Below are 21,521 nucleotides of genomic sequence, written 5' to 3'. Positions count from 1 at the left end.
TATGACCGGTAATGTGTAGGTGTGGTATGACCGGTAATGTGTAGGTGTGGTATGTCCAGTAATATGTAGGTGTGGTATGACCGGTAATATGTAGGTGTGGTATGACCGGTAATGTGTAGGTGTGGTATGACCGGTAATATGTAGGTGTGGTATGACTGGTAATATGTAGGTGTGGTATAACCAGTAATATGTAGGTGTGGTATGACTGGTAATGTGTAGGTGTGGTATGACTGGTAATATGTAGGTGTGGTTTTTGTGTGTTTTTTAAGTTGATATTGTCTCTGTTTACTCTGTTTAGTAACAACCCATTGACAAAAAAGAAAGAAGGGAAAATTTAAATTTCTTTGTTTATTAAGCAGGAAAGACATATCATAGTCATTTAGACATAGTTTGACTTTTGAATGTGTATATATCTCAACAATACCAGTATCATTCTTACAAATCATTTGGTTAAGTACAAATTTGTGTCACTTAAAAATAAATAAATAATAGAGACAAGAGATCCTAGAGGGATTTTGGTGCCCACCATTGTTTGATCTTAATTTGCTCTTTGATAACAATCTTCCAAATTTAAAATCCAAGATGGCCACCTTTCGGCCATTTTGTTTTTTTGATCAGTCCCAAAATAAGATGGGCACAATTAGAAATAAAGGGAAACCTACATATGAAATTTGAGAGAGATCCATTTCTTACTTCTCCAGAAATAGCTATAACAAACTTTATTGAAAAAATCCAAGATGGCTGCCTCTCAGCCACCCGATTACATGTTTTACAGGATGCCACTATTACATGTATTTTATATATCCTGCCACTCCAATTTTGTATATTCTGCTTCTCCTATTTAAATATCTTGTAATCATATTTTGATATCCTGCCAAATTTTTTTACGTAAATTGTCACTCATAACTCGGCATAACTTGCCAGTTAAATTTTGTGTATCCCGACACTCATACTGTATATAGATATATTGGTATATCTTTCCACTTTTTTCATACATATTTTCTCACTCCTGTTTCCTATATCCTTCCACTTATATTCAATATATCTTGCCACTCATATCTCACATTTTCTGCTACTCTAAAGCACCATTTCCATCACAAAAAGCAATGAACATGTCATAATTATGATTGACAGATTGATAGAAGATTGATATCTATATCACAGAAATCCCATGTCATGTGTTACATATACATCACTATATTGTTAATATCAGTCTGCCAGGGTCTGAAGCACCTGTAAATCTATTTATAACCATAAATAGCTATGAATCCTATTGTATGTCTCTCAGATATACCTATCCAATACATCACAAATGTGAATTACAGACTTCACACTCTCATTACAGCTCAGCATCCCTCATATATCACTAATTGCTAAATAAAAACAAAAAGTTGTCATACAAAAATAAAATCATTCTAACCCAAAATCTAGCTATTAACAACAAAAACAGGATTAAATATTCAGTATGTTTATCAATAAAACTTGACAAGCAAAATGAACTCAACTTAGTTACCAATCACAAAAATATGTATATATACACACCACACACTGGTAAGTAATTTGTCAGCAAACGAGAGAAGTCATAGACTTTAAAAAAATATTCTTTATTGTAAAAGTAAATAAACATGAGAATATGATAAATATTTGAAAAAGATGATATGACAGTAACAGTTAATGATATTAATGATGATTAGATCACAGGCGATGGTTCTCAATCACAACCTCAATAGACATGGAACAACTCCCGGTCAGTTGTGTACTCAGTGCGTTAGTCCTTTCCTCGTCAGTATCATTTTCATCCAGTGTAGAAGTCACTGTTGCTTCACTCTCACTTTCTGGATGCATGCTGTGGTCTAATTCATTGTGTACATTTGGTTTTGATAAACTTCTGATTCTGCTTGCTATTGATAATGTAGATACATGACCACGTTTGTAACAAACTCCCAGATTTATAGCCAACAGCCTAGAAAACAGAATTATGTTTTGAAGCATGAGTTTTATTTAAGGAAATGTTTAAGCTCAAGGAATGACCAAACTAAAAATGTACACCTCCAAAACTGATGCTGAGTTGCCATATAAGTACCACTTTGAGTGTATTGTATAGTCAACACACAAAAAAGCATATTTCAGGGGAGATAACTCTAAAACAACATATACATATGAAATTGAATGTACTGTGAACCCATGCTTTACTGTCCTACTTCCTTTAGAATATCATACTAAAAACATATCAGTATAAAGACAGCAGTCATGTTGTCACAACATCATATTTCGCATTGAAGAAATAGAACCTATATTTATACAACAAATATCAAAATAACTGACTTCTACTGGTTGGACATCAACTTTTAGGAAGAACTTGCCTTGTATCAGTTTAAATCTAATATGGGATTCATAATAATTGTTTTCTTGTGTAGATTTTATTATCAAATGAAACATGGGAAGATTTGCTTCCTGGAAAAACCATGATATTAAAAAAAAAAGATAACAAAAAACTAAAAAAATTGAGAAAAAAAAAAAAATGATAAAAAAAAAAATGAAAAACAAATGAATCAAAAACATACATCACATCAGAAGTGTCTGGTAGAAAATTGTCAGTTCTGATGTCAAACTTACCGTAAACAGGAGAATTCAATAAGCAGCGTGATTCCAATGATGAGAACATTAATGTAGGTCTTAGTAACTACCAGTGTGTGAGAGATGGTGTAGGCAGCAAATGGACAACCAACCATGATGATGAGGGAGAAGAAAGTCTGCAGCCAATGTCTTGGCTTCATGCCCTTCGGGAGCCACGTTGACCCCACATGTAACTTGTACTACAAGTAGAACATATCTATTGTACATCTTTATAAAACTACACTAAAACGAAATGTTTACAAGCCCTAAAGGAGCTATTGGTTAGCCACAATGTGTCAGGTACATTAATATATTACTGAATATATATAATTACTGTAACTTATTTCACAGAATGTCTGCCTTTAAACTTGACATTGGCTTATCCTACTCATAACCTTGACATTACAACACTTTACAAAAAAGCTCTGTCACACATGACCAGCTCCTTACCTTGACAATACAACACTTTACATTAAAGGTCTCTGTCACACATGACCAGCTCCTTACCTTGACATTACAACACTTTACATTTAAAGTCTCTGTCACACATGACCAGCTCCTTACCTTGACATTACAACACTTTACATTTAAAGTCTCTGTCACACATGACCAGCTCCTTACCTGGACATTACAACACTTTACATTTAAAATCTCTGTCACACATGACCAGCTCCTTACCTTGACATTACACACTTTACATTAAAGGTCTCTGTCACACATGACCAGCTCCTTACCTTGACATTACAACACTTTACATTTAAAGTCTCTGTCACACATGACCAGCTCCTTACCTTGACATTACACACTTTCTATTTAAAGTGTCTGTCACACATGACCAGCTCCTTACCTTGACAATACAACACTTTACAAAAAAGCTCTGTCACACATGACCAGCTCCTTACCTGGACATTACAACACTTTACATTTAAAATCTCTGTCACACATGACCAGCTCCTTACCTTGACATTACACACTTTACATTAAAGGTCTCTGTCACACATGACCAGCTCCTTACCTGGACATTACATTTAAAGTCTCTTTACATTTAAAATCATTTAAAGTCTGTCACACATGACCAGCTCCTTACCTTGACAATACAACACTTTACATTAAAGGTCTCTGTCACACATGACCAGCTCCTTACCTTGACATTACAACACTTTACATTTAAGGTCTCTGTCACACATGACCAGCTCCTTACCTTGACATTACACACTTCATTTAAAGTCTCTGTCACACATGACCAGCTCCTTACATTACACACTTTACATTTAAAGACACACATGACCAGCTACACACACACTTTACATTAAAGGTCTCTGTCACACATGACCAGCTCCTTACCTGGACATTACAACACTTTACATTTAAAGTCTCTGTCACACATGACCAGCTCCTTACCTTGACATTACACACTTTACATTAAAGGTCTCTGTCACACATGACCAGCTCCTTACCTTGACATTACACACTTTACATTTAAAGTCTCTGTCACACATGACCAGCTCCTTACCTGGACATTACAACACTTTACATTTAAAGTCTCTGTCACACATGACCAGCTCCTTACCTTGACATTACACACTTTACATTTAAAGTCTCTGTCACACATGACCAGCTCCTTACCTTGACATTACACACTTTACATTTAAAGTCTCTGTCACACATGACCAGCTCCTTACCTGGACATTACAACACTTTACATTTAAAGTCTCTGTCACACATTCCTTACACATTACACACACTTTACATTTAAAGTCTCTGTCACACATGACCAGCTCCTTACCTTGACATTACAACACTTTACATTTAAAGTCTCTTACAACACTTTACATTTAAAGTCTCTGTCACACATGACCAGCTCCTTACCTTGACATTACACACTTTACATTTAAAGTCTCTGTCACACATGACCAGCTCCTTACCTTGACATTACACACTTTACATTTAAAATCTCTGTCACACATGACCAGCTCCTTACCTTGACATTACAACACTTTACATTAAAGGTCTCTGTCACACATGACCAGCTGCTTACCTTGACATTACAACACTTTACATTTAAAGGTCTCTGTCACACATGACCAGCTCCACACTTTACATTTAAAATCTCTGTCACACATGACCAGCTCCTTACCTGGACATTACACACTTTACATTTAAAGTCTCTGTCACACATGACCAGCTCCTTACCTTGACATTACACACTTTACATTTAAAGTCTCTGTCACACATGACCAGCTCCTTACCTTGACATTACACACTTCATTTAAAGTCTCTGTCACACATGACCAGCTCCTTACCTTGACATTACACACTTTACATTTAAGGTCTCTGTCACACATGACCAGCTCCTTACCTGGACATTACAACACTTTACATTTAAAGTCTCTGTCACACATGACCAGCTCCTTACCTGGACATTACAACACTTTACATTTAAAATCTCTGTCACACATGACCAGCTCCTTACCTGGACATTACACACTTTACATTAAAGGTCTCTGTCACACATGACCAGCTCCTTACCTGGACATTACAACACTTTACATTTAAAGTCTCTGTCACACATGACCAGCTTTACCTGGACATTACAACACTTTACATTTAAAATCTCTGTCACACATGACCAGCTCCTTACCTTGACATTACACACTTTACATTAAAGGTCTCTGTCACACATGGCCAGCTCCTTACCTTGACATTACACACTTTACATTAAAGGTCTCTGTCACACATGACCAGCTCCTTACCTGGACATTACAACACTTTACATTTAAAGTCTCTGTCACACATGACCAGCTGCTTACCTTGACATTACACACTTCATTTAAAGTCTCTGTCACACATGACCAGCTGCTTACCTTGACATTACACACTTCATTTAAAGTCTCTGTCACACATGACCAGCTCCTTACCTTGACATTGACCAGCTCCTTACCTTGACATTACACACTTTACATTTAAAGTCTCTGTCACACATGACCAGCTGCTTACCTTGACATTACACACTTTACATTTAAAGTCTCTGTCACACATGACCAGCTCCTTACCTTGACATTACACACTTTACATTAAAGGTCTCTGTCACACATGACCAGCTCCTTACCTGGACATTACAACACTTTACATTTAAAGTCTCTGTCACACATGACCAGCTGCTTACCTTGACATTACACACTACATTTAAAGTCTCTGTCACACATGACCAGCTCCTTACCTGGACATTACAACACTTTACATTTAAAATCTCTGTCACACATGACCAGCTCCTTACCTTGACATTACACACTTTACATTAAAGGTCTCTGTCACACATGACCAGCTGCTTACCTTGACATTACACACTTCATTTAAAGTCTCTGTCACACATGACCAGCTCCTTACCTGTCTCTGTCACACATGACCAGCTCCTTACCTGGACATTACAACACTTTACATTTAAAATCTCTGTCACACATGACCAGCTCCTTACCTTGACATTACACACTTTACATTAAAGGTCTCTGTCACACATGACCAGCTCCTTACCTTGACATTACACACTTTACATTAAAGGTCTCTGTCACACATGACCAGCTCCTTACCTGGACATTACAACACTTTACATTTAAAGTCTCTGTCACACATGACCAGCTGCTTACCTTGACATTACACACTACATTTAAAGTCTCTGTCACACATGACCAGCTCCTTACCTGGACATTACAACACTTTACATTTAAAATCTCTGTCACACATGACCAGCTCCTTACCTTGACATTACACACTTTACATTAAAGGTCTCTGTCACACATGACCAGCTCCTTACCTGGACATTACAACACTTTACATTTAAAGTCTCTGTCACACATGACCAGCTCCTTACCTTGACATTACACACTTTACATTAAAGGTCTCTGTCACACATGACCAGCTCCTTACCTGGACATTACAACACTTTACATTTAAAATCTCTGTCACACATGACCAGCTCCTTACCTTGACATTACACACTTTACATTAAAGGTCTCTGTCACACATGACCAGCTCCTTACCTGGACATTACAACACTTTACATTTAAAATCTCTGTCACACATGACCAGCTCCTTACCTTGACATTACACACTTTACATTAAAGGTCTCTGTCACACATGACCAGCTCCTTACCTGGACATTACAACACTTTACATTTAAAGTCTCTGTCACACATGACCAGCTGCTTACCTTGACATTACACACTTTACATTTAAAGTCTCTGTCACACATGACCAGCTCCTTACCTTGACATTACAACACTTTACATTTAAAATCTCTGTCACACATGACCAGCTCCTTACCTTGACATTACACACTTTACATTAAAGGTCTCTGTCACACATGACCAGCTCCTTACCTGGACATTACAACACTTTACATTTAAAGTCTCTGTCACACATGACCAGCTGCTTACCTTGACATTACACACTTTACATTTAAAGTCTCTGTCACACATGACCAGCTCCTTACCTTGACATTACAACACTTTACATTTAAAATCTCTGTCACACATGACCAGCTCCTTACCTTGACATTACACACTTTACATTAAAGGTCTCTGTCACACATGACCAGCTCCTTACCTTGACATTACACACTTTACATTTAAAGTCTCTGTCATCTTCAATGCACTGTAATAGAAACAAAAGGCCTTCACATAAAAACAGGTGGTAGAATTATCAATTGATAATATCCTCCTTCAGGTTTCAGACAAACAGGTCTAGGATATTAGCTCTAAGGGGATACAAGTTTAGGTTCCAGACAAACAGGCTTAAAATATCAGCCTTAAGGAGATAAAGGTTTGGATTGTAAATGAACAGGTCTAGGATAACTGTTGTTATTTTTGAGTTTCTATTTTTCCTACCTAAGACAATAAAATATGTGAAAAACAGATACCTTGAAAATAATATAGAAATCAGAAGCAAGATTTGGGACTTTTTTGTGATAAAAATACAGCTTTCTAGGAAATTTTCAAAATTGTGAACCATCTAACAAAAATATGTATACAGTATATTTTCAATTTTTCTGTGATGCAATTTTCACCCAACAGATCATTGTAAATCATTTAATACCAATGATATATTTGCTGATATCTTATAAGATATAAAAATTTAGTGCAAGAACCTACTATGATAATATTTTTTCCCATCTACTTTTTTCTGGTAATATCCACAATATTCAATATTTTTTATTGCCTATTTTCCAAAATGACAAAACATATAAAGGTCAATATATAGGTCACCAAAGGTCAAATAAATCATCAATATCATCCAATATTGTATACTTTTCATTTGCACATCTTATTTAATTGTAAAGTTATGTCAAAGGTCAATATACATGTCACAAAATGTCATAGGCCAAATTTGCATATCTTCTTAAAGTTTGAAGTTATGCCAAAGGTCAATATATAGGTCACCAAAAGTCACAGGCCAAATAAATCATCAATACTAATCAATATCTCATAGTTTTCAATAGCACATTTTATTACACTATGAAATTATGGCAAAGGTCAATAAATAGGTCACAAAATGTCATAGGCCAAATAATCATCTGTATTGAAAAATAATATCAATATTGTACTTTTAATTTGCATATCTTCTTAAAGTTTAGAGTTATGGCAAAGGTCAATGTATAGGTCATGAAAAAAAAAGTCTGTGATATACTGACCTCCATCAGCCACTTGCGGAGACACTCGTGGTGAACAGTGGCCATGTCACCCTTACATTCACATGGCTGTATGAGATGTCCTGCATCTTGTCTCTCAGGATCATAACAGATCCAGCAATCCTGTTTCCCATCTGTTGAGGAAGACAACAAATCTTCATCCATACTGAAGAAATGATTTAGTCATTAAAAAAACTATCCAGAGCATTTTATGAACATGTTCAGAAATGACATTTTGTTTATAACTCACAGCAGGAAACTTCTAACAATATAACTGTGTACATGTATATTGTACACAACATTCTTAAAAACAAGGAAGTATGAAACACAACAATGCGTCAACTACCCTATAGAAAACAAGTATAGAACAGACCGGGTCCCGCCTTCAGGAATACAACTTACCGTTAACACTTGGATTACATGAACCGTAAGATTGATATTCTGTGTCCTTGATGTATTTTTCCTCTGTGTTCTCATCAAACACAGTCTTGTCGGTACTAAATAACTTCTTTGGGTTGAGGACCCACAGATTTTCTGGACTGTAAATGCAGCAGAGTAATACAAGATGTTAAAACACCCATTTACAATCTCTATAAACATGTACCCAGTATTTATCAGCAGGTAACACTATACCACTATTGAATTTGGCCTACCCTGTAAACTGGAACTTATTTATCTTTCTTAAAACCAAAGAAAATACTCTAAGCTGAAATTTACCTTTTATTTTTCCTACAACAAAACTCAGGGATTGACACATGTTCTTATTCACTAAATATTAGGAGGCGGCCTTTCTACAGAACTATGAAAACATTATTTTTCATTCTTCTGAATACTGTTAGATATAATTTCATCGTGAACCAGGTTATTGCTGGAAACATAAAAAGATAACAGTTTTTTCTGTTACATACAGTACCACAGATTTTACCAGCTTACTGTTACTTACCAATTATTCTTCATGAAATTAATTATGATTTTTTTTCAAGATATAATTACAGAAATTAAGATTTACTAGGTTGCTGGTATACATGTATCAATTTAGATTTTACCTTTTACAGTTCCATAGGACACAAGGAAACCACACAGCAACACTGAACTCCACCACCCGAAACCCGATATCGTAGAAGTTCTGACTCAGGATTGGCAGTCTAAAAGAAAAATGTAATCTTTCCTATTTATCAATTACCTGGTTTATACAAAAACACTCAAGCATGACTGAAGTTAACGATTTATTGATGATTGTAAACATGTTGTTATATGTACATGGAAAACACAAGTTTTTGGCGCAAACAGGGGCAACTCACTCATAAGCACCTAATAAAATAAGATAACAAGCTGGACTCTGTGACATCAGAGAAGTACAGTGAAGAAGGCAATCGGCTAGACTCCATATAAGAGAAGTACTTGACTCTGAAGAGACTCGGCTCAAAGAGAAGTGACTTGACTCTGTGACTTATTACATATACGGAGTAGCTGCCTTCAAACACGGGACAAACTTGACTCCTAGGGTAACCAATGAGGAGACCCTTGGAGAAGCTTGACTTAACTTCTAAGCTAACTAAGAATATGTAGTGATCACCTAATAAAACTAAACTAACGAGCTTGACTCTGTGACATCAGAGAAGCACAAAGAAGAAGGCAATCGGCTAGACTCAATAAGAGAAGTACTTGACTCTCTGAAGAGACTCGGCTCAAAGAGAAGTGACTTGACTCTGTGACTTGCTATGTATACGGAGTAGCTGCCTTCAAAAATTAAGTTAACGAGCTTGACTCTGTGACATCAGAGAAGCACAGTGAAGAAGGCAATCGGCTAGACTCCATATAAGAGAAGTACTTGACTCTGAAGAGACTCGGCTCAAAGAGAAGTGACTTGACTCTGTGACATACTGTGTATACGGAGTAGCTGCCATCAAACACGAGACAAACTTGACTCCTAAGGTAACCACTGAGAAGACCCTTGACTCTGTAAAGGTTCAGAGAAGTGACTTGACTCACATAGGGTCCTTGGAGAAGCTTGACTAAACTTCTAAAGATACTAAGTATATGAAGTGATTGGGGGAAAAATTTTCCCAAGAATTTATAAGCCAAAAATGAGCGAGTAATTCAGTGATATGAGCGAGTGCCCCCAATCAAGGATTGGCAGTCTAAAAGAAAAATGTAATCTTTCCTATTTATCAATTACCTGGTATACTGTTTTGGTAGTTTTTAGAATACTCCTGTTAACAATGATTTACAAGTGAGGACATCAGTTCTTACACACATTGGTGTGAATGGAGAGATATTTGTATCAAATATCACCACATCTACATGTATTATTAAGGATTCTTGTAAGTATTCAGTAAGTGTCTGGACTTGTTTGTAAATTCATCAAAATGTTTCATATATTTCTTTTCTTTTATACATTGTGGGTCCCTGACTATATTTATATCACATCATTTTATTCCAACTATGTGTATTGTTAAGACTGTTTTTACCTTCATTAGGTAAAAAAGTGTTTCCTGGAAATATCTTATTTCCAATAGGATCTGCAAGATCTGCACGCAGTAGAAGACAGGAAGTGGGGAGCAGATTATATATGTACTGAATAGATAATACAATGTGAAAGCTGGGTAGGGCTTAAAGTTATATCAGGATTGCTTAGAGTTAAATAGTCCCTAGCTTTGTCCTTGATAGGGGAATATAGTAAAGTTAAATGAAAATACCTCACACCCTGAGAGAAAGTAAAGCTCGATATAGACCAAAATGGTACATGCTTTCATCATGACATTAAAGATTTAAACATTGCGTGTCCCTGACTAAATTTATATCAGACCGTTTTATTCCAATTACATGGAACGTTGCCAGAGTGTTGACCTTTTCTGGGGTCGCTGGAGTTTGGTGTTTTCATAAAGAGGAAGTTTTGATTATCGTCGGCAACCAGGACAAAAGTAAAGTCATGGATTGATGGTCTGAACCCTTTTGACTATGGCTTGTGTGTACTGTCTTTTTACTTTTTAAGTTCTGTGTGGTAGTCATGTGTGTCCTGACCAACAAATATGCCTTTAAATCTCGAGTTCTTTCCTCTACCCTGTCTTATTAAGATCAGGAAATTGTGTTTCCTTCAGCAATTATTAATACTTCTTTCATGTTCCTCAAGAGGTGCGGCAAAACAACACATTAATTTGATGTCTGCTTTATACCTTACTGCATTGTCGGGGTCTTTGTGATGGAGTTAAAGGGAAAGATGTCTTTAAATACTTCAAAGAAAAAAAAATATAGTAAATATTGCCTACAGGACACTCATCTTATAATTAGAAATGAGTGTATCCTTGCTATTTCTGTTTAATTCTATAATTAAAGAGGTGATATTATCATTTTAAACAAAAACTTTGAAGGGAAAGCATACAAAGAAAAGAAATGTGTCAGTAGAAATTGTTTAGCTCTTGATATTAATATTGATGGGACCTGACCTACTTTGATAAATCTGTATGTACCAAATCAGGAGAGTCAATAATTTGATAAAGTATATGATGTTTTGGGAATGCGAATATAATACTCTGTGGCTATTTTAATTTTGTTTTAAACCAATGTTAGATTATACTAGTTACAGATTTATAAATACCAATGCAGCTGGAGATAAAACGTTACAAGTTATTGAAGGTAATGCTGCAATTAACCAGGAACTACCATCCACATACTAGAGACTTCACTTGGCAATGAGCTAACCATGTCAAACTGGCTAGATTTGTTTTTCTTCTTGTCTCGCAACCTCTTCTTTCTAATGTTAACAAATCTAGAACTGAACCAGGATATAGATCAGATCATTCATCACCAGTAATAACTTTGACTTTAAGAGAGGGAAGGGATTGTGGAAATTTAATAATTCTTTATCATATGGCCTTGATTATCAAGATAATGTAAAAAAAACTGAATTAATGAGATGAAGGTATTGTTTACCTTTATATATAACATAGATTTTATTTATCATATTCCTGATAGTGAACTAAAATTTTTGAAAAATGATCAGCTGTTTTTAGAAACTTTACTTAAGGAAATTAGAGGTAGGTCTATTTCATTTCCTTCCTGTACGAAAAACACAGTAATCTCAGTGAGAAAAAACTTATAATAATGCAAATAGAATCTGAAGGAAAACTAGACCAGGTTGCATTAGTAACGGAAAGAATGAAATTAGAGCCAATTTGCCTGGAAAAATTATGGTACCATCATTTATTTAAGACAAAGCAGAATGGATAGAGGAGGGAGGAAAACCTACTTCTTATTTTGGAAAAATTTTAAAAATTGAAATAGGTCCATAATTATCCCTAAAGTTCTGAATAAAAACATTTTTGATAACTATATCAGATCTTTTGTTGAGCACTATAGAAATTTTAGTTTATCAGTCGGTCAATGTTCAATTACTTAACAACATACAATTGTAACATGTATTCCAAAGGGAGACAAATCCATTTTTTTAATTTCTTATCTAAAAACAGGTGACTCATTTCTCTTTTAAATGTCACTTATAAAATAGTTTTTCCAGCAATTACACAACAGATTAAATTAATTTTAGGGAATGTCATTCCATTCTGTGTCAATTCAGTTTCTTGGAATTTCATTGATGGAGTCATGGTTTACCAGGTATTTTAACTTTGGGAACAGTATAAGGAAATGGCTTAGATCTGTTTGTATAAATCAAGGTGGTAACAGCTCAAATCAGATGAGTGGATGTTGTCAAGGGGATCCTATGTGGATGTGTTAGCTGGGATTAAAAATAATAACTTTGAGCTTTAATAACTCGACACTGGGGTGATTTTGACGGGGTTTTCATTATTATTATTTTTACGGCATTCTTAACATTATATCTAAATATAAAATTACTCTCAGGGTACACTTTAAGGCAATTGATATTGAGGAAACAACAATACTAAACATTCAGTGTGCAGATGACACTGGGTTAATACTAAGTGGGTCTGAATTTTTTAAAGGAGTCTATTGTTGATTTGAATAACTATGCAAATATTTTGGTCCCAATTAAGATAAATATCATTAAAACATAAGATATTTGGATAAAGAGTAGGAGATATAGTGATATAGTGTGGTAAACAAAAGCTTCACATTCCTGAGTTTTGATCTGATTGAAATTCCAAAAATGAACTTTGATAAAAAATAAAAATACTTCTTAAACTAAAATCTCTTACCAGTACTGTAGAAGACAGTGTTTGACATCGACTGACAAAACAATTAATAAATTCTCTCAGTTTAGGCTGGCTAAGGCCATGGCCAGGGTAAAGTGAAGCATTTCACTGTTTTCTTACTAATTAACATTTTTCACCAATTCTTTTGCTATTCGCCCTGATTCAATCATATAAACACATAAATAACCAAAAATATGTGTTGGGTGGGGAAAGCAATGGGGGGTTGGGGGTTGGGGGGCTGGGGTCACTTCACCATGGCCATGGTAAAGTGAAGCATTACACTATTTTCTTACTAATTAACTTTTTTCACCAATTATTTTGCAATTCACCCTGATTCAATCATATAAACACATAAATAACAAAAAAAGGATGGGGTTGGGAAATTTATGGTGGGGCAGGGGCAGGGGTGTGGAGGAGGGGGGTTGGGGGGAGGGGGGTTCACTTTACCATGACCGTGGTAAAGTGGAGCATTACACTATTTTCTTACTAATGAACTTTTTTTTTCATCAATTCTTTTGCTATTTGCCTTGATTCAATCATATAAACACATAAATAACAAAAACAAACAAGAGGCCCATGGGCCTTAATGGTCATCTGACAAAAAGCAAGCCAAACCTAGAAAGTGGGTTGAGGTCATTCATTTGAACAAACTTGGTAGCCTCTCCTCCAAGCATCTTACAGGCCCAATATCAGCACTCATGGACTTTTGCTTGTTGAGAAGAAGTCGTTTGTATATTTTAACATATTTGACCCCTGTGACCTTGAAAGTGGGTTGAGGTCATTCATTTGAATAAACTTGGTAGCCTTTCCTCCCAGCATGCTACAGACCCAATATCGGCACTCATAGACTTTTGCTTATTGAGATGAAGTCCTTTGTATATTTTAACATATTTGACCCCTGTGACCTTGAAAGTGGGCCAAGGTCATTCATTTGAACAAACTTTGTAGGGCTCCATGCCAGCATGCTATGGGCCAAGTATTAGCCCCCTAGGCCTTCTAGTATTTGAGAAGAAGTTATTTAAAGATTTTGACATATTTGACCCCTGCGACCTTGAAAGTTGTTCAAGGTCATTCATTTAAATAAACTTGGTAACCTTTCCTCCCAGCATGCTACAGACCCAATATCGGCACTCATAGACTTTTGCTTATTGAGATGAAGTCCTTTGTATATTTTAACATATTTGACCCCTGTGACCTTGAAAGTGGGCCAAGGTCATTCATTTGAACAAACTTTGTAGGGCTCCATGCCAGCATGCTATGGGCCAAGTATTAGCCCCCTAGGCCTTCTAGTATTTGAGAAGAAGTTATTTAAAGATTTTGACATATTTGACCCCTGTGACATTGAAAGTTGTTCAAGGTCATTCATTTAAACAAACTTGATAGCCCTTCATCCCAGCATGCCACAGGCACAATATCAGCAATCTGAGCCTTTTGGTTATTGAGAAGAAGTTGTTTAAAGATTTTAACATATTTGACCCCTGTGACCTTTAAAGTGGGTCAAGGTCATTCATTTGAACAAACTTGGTAGTCCTTCATCCCAGCATGTCACAGGCCCAATATCTACACTCTGAGCCTTTTGGTTAATGAGAAGAAGTTGTTTAAAGATTTTAACATATTTGACCCCTGTGACCTTGAAAGTGGGTTGAGGTTATTCATTTGAATAAACTTGGTAGCCTTTCCTCCCAGCATGCTACAGACCCAATATCGGCACTCATAGACTTTTGCTTATTGAGATGAAGTCCTTTGTATATTTTAACATATTTGACCCCTGTGACCTTGAAAGTAGGCCAAGGTCATTCATTTGAACAAACTTTGTAGGGCTCCATGCCAGCATGCTATGGGCCAAGTATTAGCCCCCTAGGCCTTCTAGTATTTGAGAAGAAGTTATTTAAAGATTTTGACATATTTGACCCCTGCGACCTTGAAAGTTGTTCAAGGTCATTCATTTAAATAAACTTGGTAGCCCTTCATCCCAGCATGCCACAGGCACAATATCAGCAATCTGAGCCTTTTGGTTATTGAGAAGAAGTTGTTTAAAGATTTTGACATATTTGACCCCTGTGACCTTGAAAGTGGGCCAAGGTCATTCATTTGAACAAACTTTGTAGGGCTCCATGCCAGCATGCTATGTGCCAAGTATTAGCCCCCTAGGCCTTCTAGTATTTGAGAAGAAGTTATTTAAAGATTTTGACATATTTGACCCCTGTGACCTTGAAAGTTGTTCAAGGTCATTCATTTAAACAAACTTGATAGCCCTTCATCCCAGCATGCCACAGGCACAATATCAGCAATCTGAGCCTTTTGGTTATTGAGAAGAAGTTGTTTAAAGATTTTGACATATTTGACCCCTGTGACCTTGAAAGTTGTTCAAGGTCATTCATTTAAACAAACTTGATAGCCCTTCATCCCAGCATGCCACAGGCACAATATCAGCAATCTGAGCCTTTTGGTTATTGAGAAGAAGTTGTTTAAAGATTTTAACATATTTGACCCCTGTGACCTTTAAAGTGGTTCAAGGTCATTCATTTGAACAAACTTGGTAGTCCTTCATCCCAGCATGTCACAGGCCCAATATCTACACTCTGAGCCTTTTGGTTAATGAGAAGAAGTTGTTTAAAGATTTTAACATATTTGACCCCTGTGACCTTTAAAGTGGGTCAAGGTCATTCATTTGAACAAACTTGGTAGAGCTCCATGCCAGTATCCTCTGTGCCAAGTATTAGCCCCCTAGGCCTTCTAGTATTTGAGAAGAAGATATTTAAAGATTTTGACATATTTGACCCCTGTGACCTTGAAAGTTGTTCAAGGTCATTCATTTAAACAAACTTGATAGCCCTTCATCCCAGCATGCCACAGGCACAATATCAGCAATCTGAGCCTTTTGGTTATTGAGAAGAAGTTGTTTAAAGATTTTGACATATTTGACCCCTGTGACCTTGAAAGTTGTTCAAGGTCATTCATTTAAACAAACTTGATAGCCCTTCATCCCAGCATGCCACAGGCACAATATCAGCAATCTGAGCCTTTTGGTTATTGAGAAGAAGTTGTTTAAAGATTTTAACATATTTGACCCCTGTGACCTTTAAAGTGGTTCAAGGTCATTCATTTGAACAAACTTGGTAGTCCTTCATCCCAGCATGTCACAGGCCCAATATCTACACTCTGAGCCTTTTGGTTAATGAGAAGAAGTTGTTTAAAGATTTTAACATATTTGACCCCTGTGACCTTTAAAGTGGTTCAAGGTCATTCATTTGAACAAACTTGGTAGTCCTTCATCCCAGCATGTCACAGGCCCAATATCTACACTCTGAGCCTTTTGGTTAATGAGAAGAAGTTGTTTAAAGATTTTAACATATTTGACCCCTGTGACCTTTAAAGTGGGTCAAGGTCATTCATTTGAACAAACTTGGTAGAGCTCCATGCCAGTATCCTCTGTGCCAAGTATTAGCCCCCTAGACCTTCTAGTATTTGAGAAGAAGTCGTTTGAATGAAAAGTTTACGGACGGCGCACGGCGCACGGCGGACGGCGCATGGCGGACGACGACGGACGAAGCATGATGACTATAGGTCATCGGACCCTTCGGGTCCAGATGACCTAAAAATGAGTGTCTGGGGTAGGGAAATTTAGGGTGGGCAGAGGAGGTTCACTTCACCATACACAGTAAAGAATACACAGTAGTCTGTTAATAGTAAATCTACTGTGTTTTATACATCTTTTTATGCACATGGCTGTCGGAAACCAAAGGAAAAAACAAGCGATAATTACTGTGCCGATGCAGACTTATGAAAATACTAGTCTGTCATTGACACATTTGTTTATGATTTGAAATACATTTACTGATATACATGTACATATGCAAAATGTAGGTTTTATTTTAATCTGTTTTATAGTTATAGTATGTGTAAAGTTATGCTTTAGTGATGTTGCCACAGTCTTCACCTTTTCGTAACCCAGCTCCGTGCTATCAATGTTATATCAATGTAGAATATTCATGAGTACTTATTTATTAAGTTTTATTTTAAAATATTGTTGATGGGACTTGTTACTCTTAAGGATATAAATGTGAGTACAATATTTGTATTAATTTAGGTATCAACGTCACTAAGTTATGTGTATGAAAGTGGGTGCATATCCATTTCACATTACATTTTTTGTTTTATATTCGTACTTATAACTGTTTATTTAAATAAAAGAAATCTTTCGTGTGTCAAATTACAAAATATTTCCATTTACTTATTACCCATTCATTACTGTCATGGAGACACGTATCCAGTCAACAATTGATGAAAATACACTCAATCTTCGCTGCATACTGTCTCCAGTCATACAAACAAGGCAAAGTTGAATATCAGGTAAGTCAAATATTTCATTTGGTCCCGTCGACTGTAACTTATCTTTGTTTTACTGTAGTACAACATTTCTCAATGCATACCAGATAAGATCTTATGCTGAGATTGTGTTAATGCATTACTGCATTCCTATCAAGTCCATACAGGCCACAATATAATCGCTATAATATGTCTATACATTTGGATGACTTGGGAATGATCAATGCCTCAATACTAAACATGATCAGTATGGGAACCACTGTGGTGAGTTAGAGCAGATCCCCACACAAGGTCTCATTTATAAGAGACAACATAAAAGATTGGGTGAAAAACCGAGTACAACCATGAAAGTTATCGTGCAGAATAGCATAAAATCACAAATTTTTTGACGTTCATAGTCCCATAACTCTAGTAGATATGAACAGATTTCAACGGTTATTGAATCCATGCAATGTCTTGTGTACATAAAACATATCAAATTATGCAGTGTGCAGAAAGTAATAAAAATGTATTATTTCGGTGTAGAAAGTCCAATAACTTTTGTAGATATGTATGATTCAATGCTTATCGCATCCACATAATGTCTTCTGTACATAAACCAATATAACAAATTTAGTGAAATGTCACCACAAATATGCTGTGTATGTGAATTAATAAATTGGCATAATTACGACATTCAAAGTCCCCGAACTCTTGTAAATAACGATGGATCAGACTAGTTATCACCACTTATGAAATTTAGAGAACATCCGACTATGCAAGATATTGTGTAAAAAGTTATAAATGTCCCAATGCCAGCCATTTATAATTATATATAAACAAATATACAGTAGATAATGTCTTGGTAACTCTGTACATCTATCTTATCTTATAATTCTGATGTTTTCGGACCTGGGTTCATAATGTTAACATTCGTAGGGCGGATGGAATGAGAGACACGTGAGCAAGCGGAGTGGTGGATTTGTTGTTTGAGCGTGTTTATGTTAAAATGGGGTACACCAGCGCAAAATACAGTTTGTGGTAAGTCTTATAACATCCCAAAAGTCTCTATGTTGAGTTATGTACCCGAAATCTGTTGTGTTTTGCGTTTGTAGCATGTTGATGTACATGTATATAACATGCATACAGATGAGTACAATTTATACCAGAGAATATAACTCACGTTTTGCTTAGTTTTTGGCTATGTAATTAGTGCAGTATGTTTGTATTTAGAAGTACTTATTATGATGTTAACAGCAAATATATGAAAGCACTAACCATTAGTTGTAAAAATAATAGTGGTTAGTTATGATATGCAAAATGCTGGGAAAATGAATACTAAATGTGCAATTTAGCTATATGTATATATATGTGATATAACAGGACACAATAGTTAGATATAGTCATATTTGTGTTCTTGCAGCTCTAACCCATGGCGGCATTAGGGTAGTGATACCACAGATGTACCATAGATGTAGTGCTGTGTGGACAAGAAAAATATATATAGTTCCTTTTTTGGGCAAGACGACCATTTATACAGTCCTCTGTGGGTGAAGAAGTTATTGAATGCAGTCCTGTGTGGGCAGTTCTAATGCTGTATCTGGTCTTGTGTGGACAGCTGTATGATATATATAGTTCCTTTTTTGGGCAAGACGTCCATTTATGCAGTCCTGTGTGGACAGCTCTATGATTCATTATCTGTATGGACAACCATGTAACCTCCAGATGTCCTATGTGGACAGATGTGATGGATGTCCTATGTGGGCAAGCGGTTACATAGATGACCCTATTGGTAACTTCTGCTGTCTATGTATGAGCAGATCACCATATTTCTGTATCGTGGAATATTGCGACTGGAGCAGCCATCATCAATGGGAAGGATTTAGAGAACATCCATGGAGATTTCTGTGTTGGATGTTGTTTAAATGACTATGAAGTGATTTAGCAGACATCAGTTCGCTATTCACAGTGATTAGATGATTTACATAGTGTATGTAAATAATAATATGGTAAGAGTGTGCTTGGTTATGGGAGTTGTGAGTGATGTATATCTGGGAGATGTGTTAACATAGCATACATAGAGTAATAAAGTCTTGATATTGACTATTTGGTATAAAATAGTAAGTTTTTTTCATTCAAAGTCCCATAACTCTTGCAAATACTGGCAGATTTCACTGGTTATCAAATTAATGTCAGGTCTCATGGTTATGGAGCCACAAACCAAATTTGGTGAGAATTGAACAACAAATACACCAGTTTATTGTGAGGAAAGCACCTCAATGCGTGCCCTAAAACATAAAAAAAAATACAAAACGTTTTATTCCCACTATGAACTGTGTCCCTTCTATTGTCAAAGTAAGCTGCCTACCTGTGTTTCCATGCATCCTTTGTGATGTCAGACAGGAGGAATAAGGCTAGAAAGAATTGGAACATGGCCTGGGATACCATACCAAGACGGGACATGCTCAACTGCCAGGGGTCAACATCACTGTCTCCTTTAGTGAAGGCACCATGCACCTTATAATTTTGAACACAGGATATTATTACCCAAAGTAGCACACAGGATATTGTTACCCAAAGTAACACACAGGGTATTGTTACCAATACACGCAGGATGTTGTTACAAATACACACAGGATATTGTTACCAATACACACAGGATATTGTTACAAATACACACAGGATATTGTTACAAATACACACAGGATATTGTTACCCAAACAATTACACACAGGGTATTGTTACCAGTACACACAGGATATTGTTAACAATGCACACAGGATATTGTTACCAACTGTTAGCAACACAAAAACACACCAGATATTGTTACCCAAAGTAAAACAGGGTATTGTTACCCACACAAATACACACAGGATATTGTTACCCACACCAATACACACAGGATATTGTTACCCACACCAATACACACAGGGTATTGTCATCCACATATATACACACAGGATATTATTCACAGACACCAATACACACAGAATGTTGTTTACCAAACACCAATACACACAGGATATTGTTTACAGACACCAATACACATAAGATATTGTTATCCATAATAATACATACAGTAAATTGTTCCTGAATCAATATATAGACATTCCAACTGTATATTTGCACACAAATCAACATTTATTCTTACTAAATATAACAGCTGTTAGGTCAGTATTACAAGCGAGTCCTCTTCCTATTGACCAGTGTTTGGTTGTACTTACCTTGAAATACACCTGTACACCATAGATAAGAAAGAAGATGACAGCTATAATCATCGTACCAGCAAATATGCCGTTCGTCACCTTGGTCACTAAATCCTGAAACAGTCAATAATCTTTATAATCTGAATACCAGAAATATATAATATGTTGTTGGTTAACATTTTTTTTTTTTTGCATCGAGAAAGAAAATCCTTCTTTGGATCAGTAATCTTTTAATTAGTTGCAAGGCTTTCGATCGGCCAGATTTGGGGCTGAATATTCCCGATGCAAAATAGTATCTTTTTTCCCAATTTAGACCCGAAGTTTTCCCAATTCTAAGGAAAACACCATTATTTTTCCTGATTCTAAGGGCCCCGGGCCCCAGTCTCAAAATGGGGTATGAGAGCCCTGAGTTGATGCAATACCAAACAACTTATTTCTAAATTTACTAACAAACAAAATACTAGAAAATGCCTGTATGACACCAATGCTCCCACTCCTGTGCAAGTCAGAATCTGATCAGGTGTTGAACTTGTGCAT

General features: G+C 36.2%; 1 protein-coding gene across 1 annotated transcript in view; it reads right to left on the bottom strand.

Annotated features, from left to right (window-relative positions):
• Positions 1-333: 333 nt before the first annotated feature.
• Positions 334-21,521, bottom strand: part of LOC132554421 (uncharacterized) — a 30,535-nt gene continuing 9,347 nt past the window's right edge. Inside the window, exons 7-14 of the mRNA XM_060218739.1 lie at positions 21,003-21,098; positions 20,147-20,295; positions 9,346-9,444; positions 8,702-8,838; positions 8,303-8,433; positions 7,219-7,266; positions 2,617-2,816; positions 334-1,963 (exon numbers count right to left, since the gene is read on the bottom strand). Of these exons, the coding sequence (XP_060074722.1) occupies positions 1,696-1,963; positions 2,617-2,816; positions 7,219-7,266; positions 8,303-8,433; positions 8,702-8,838; positions 9,346-9,444; positions 20,147-20,295; positions 21,003-21,098 (1,128 nt within the window). The 3' untranslated portion in view covers positions 334-1,695. The remainder of the gene's footprint in view (positions 1,964-2,616; positions 2,817-7,218; positions 7,267-8,302; positions 8,434-8,701; positions 8,839-9,345; positions 9,445-20,146; positions 20,296-21,002; positions 21,099-21,521) is intronic.

The sequence above is a fragment of the Ylistrum balloti genome, unplaced genomic scaffold (assembly GCF_031769215.1).
Source record: "Ylistrum balloti isolate Yb309-2 unplaced genomic scaffold, AGI_CSIRO_Ybal_v1 Utg370402, whole genome shotgun sequence".
NCBI classification, from domain to species: domain Eukaryota; kingdom Metazoa; phylum Mollusca; class Bivalvia; order Pectinida; family Pectinidae; genus Ylistrum; species Ylistrum balloti.
Note: the sequence above shows the minus strand (reverse complement) of the source record. Positions and strands in the feature narration are given on the sequence as shown.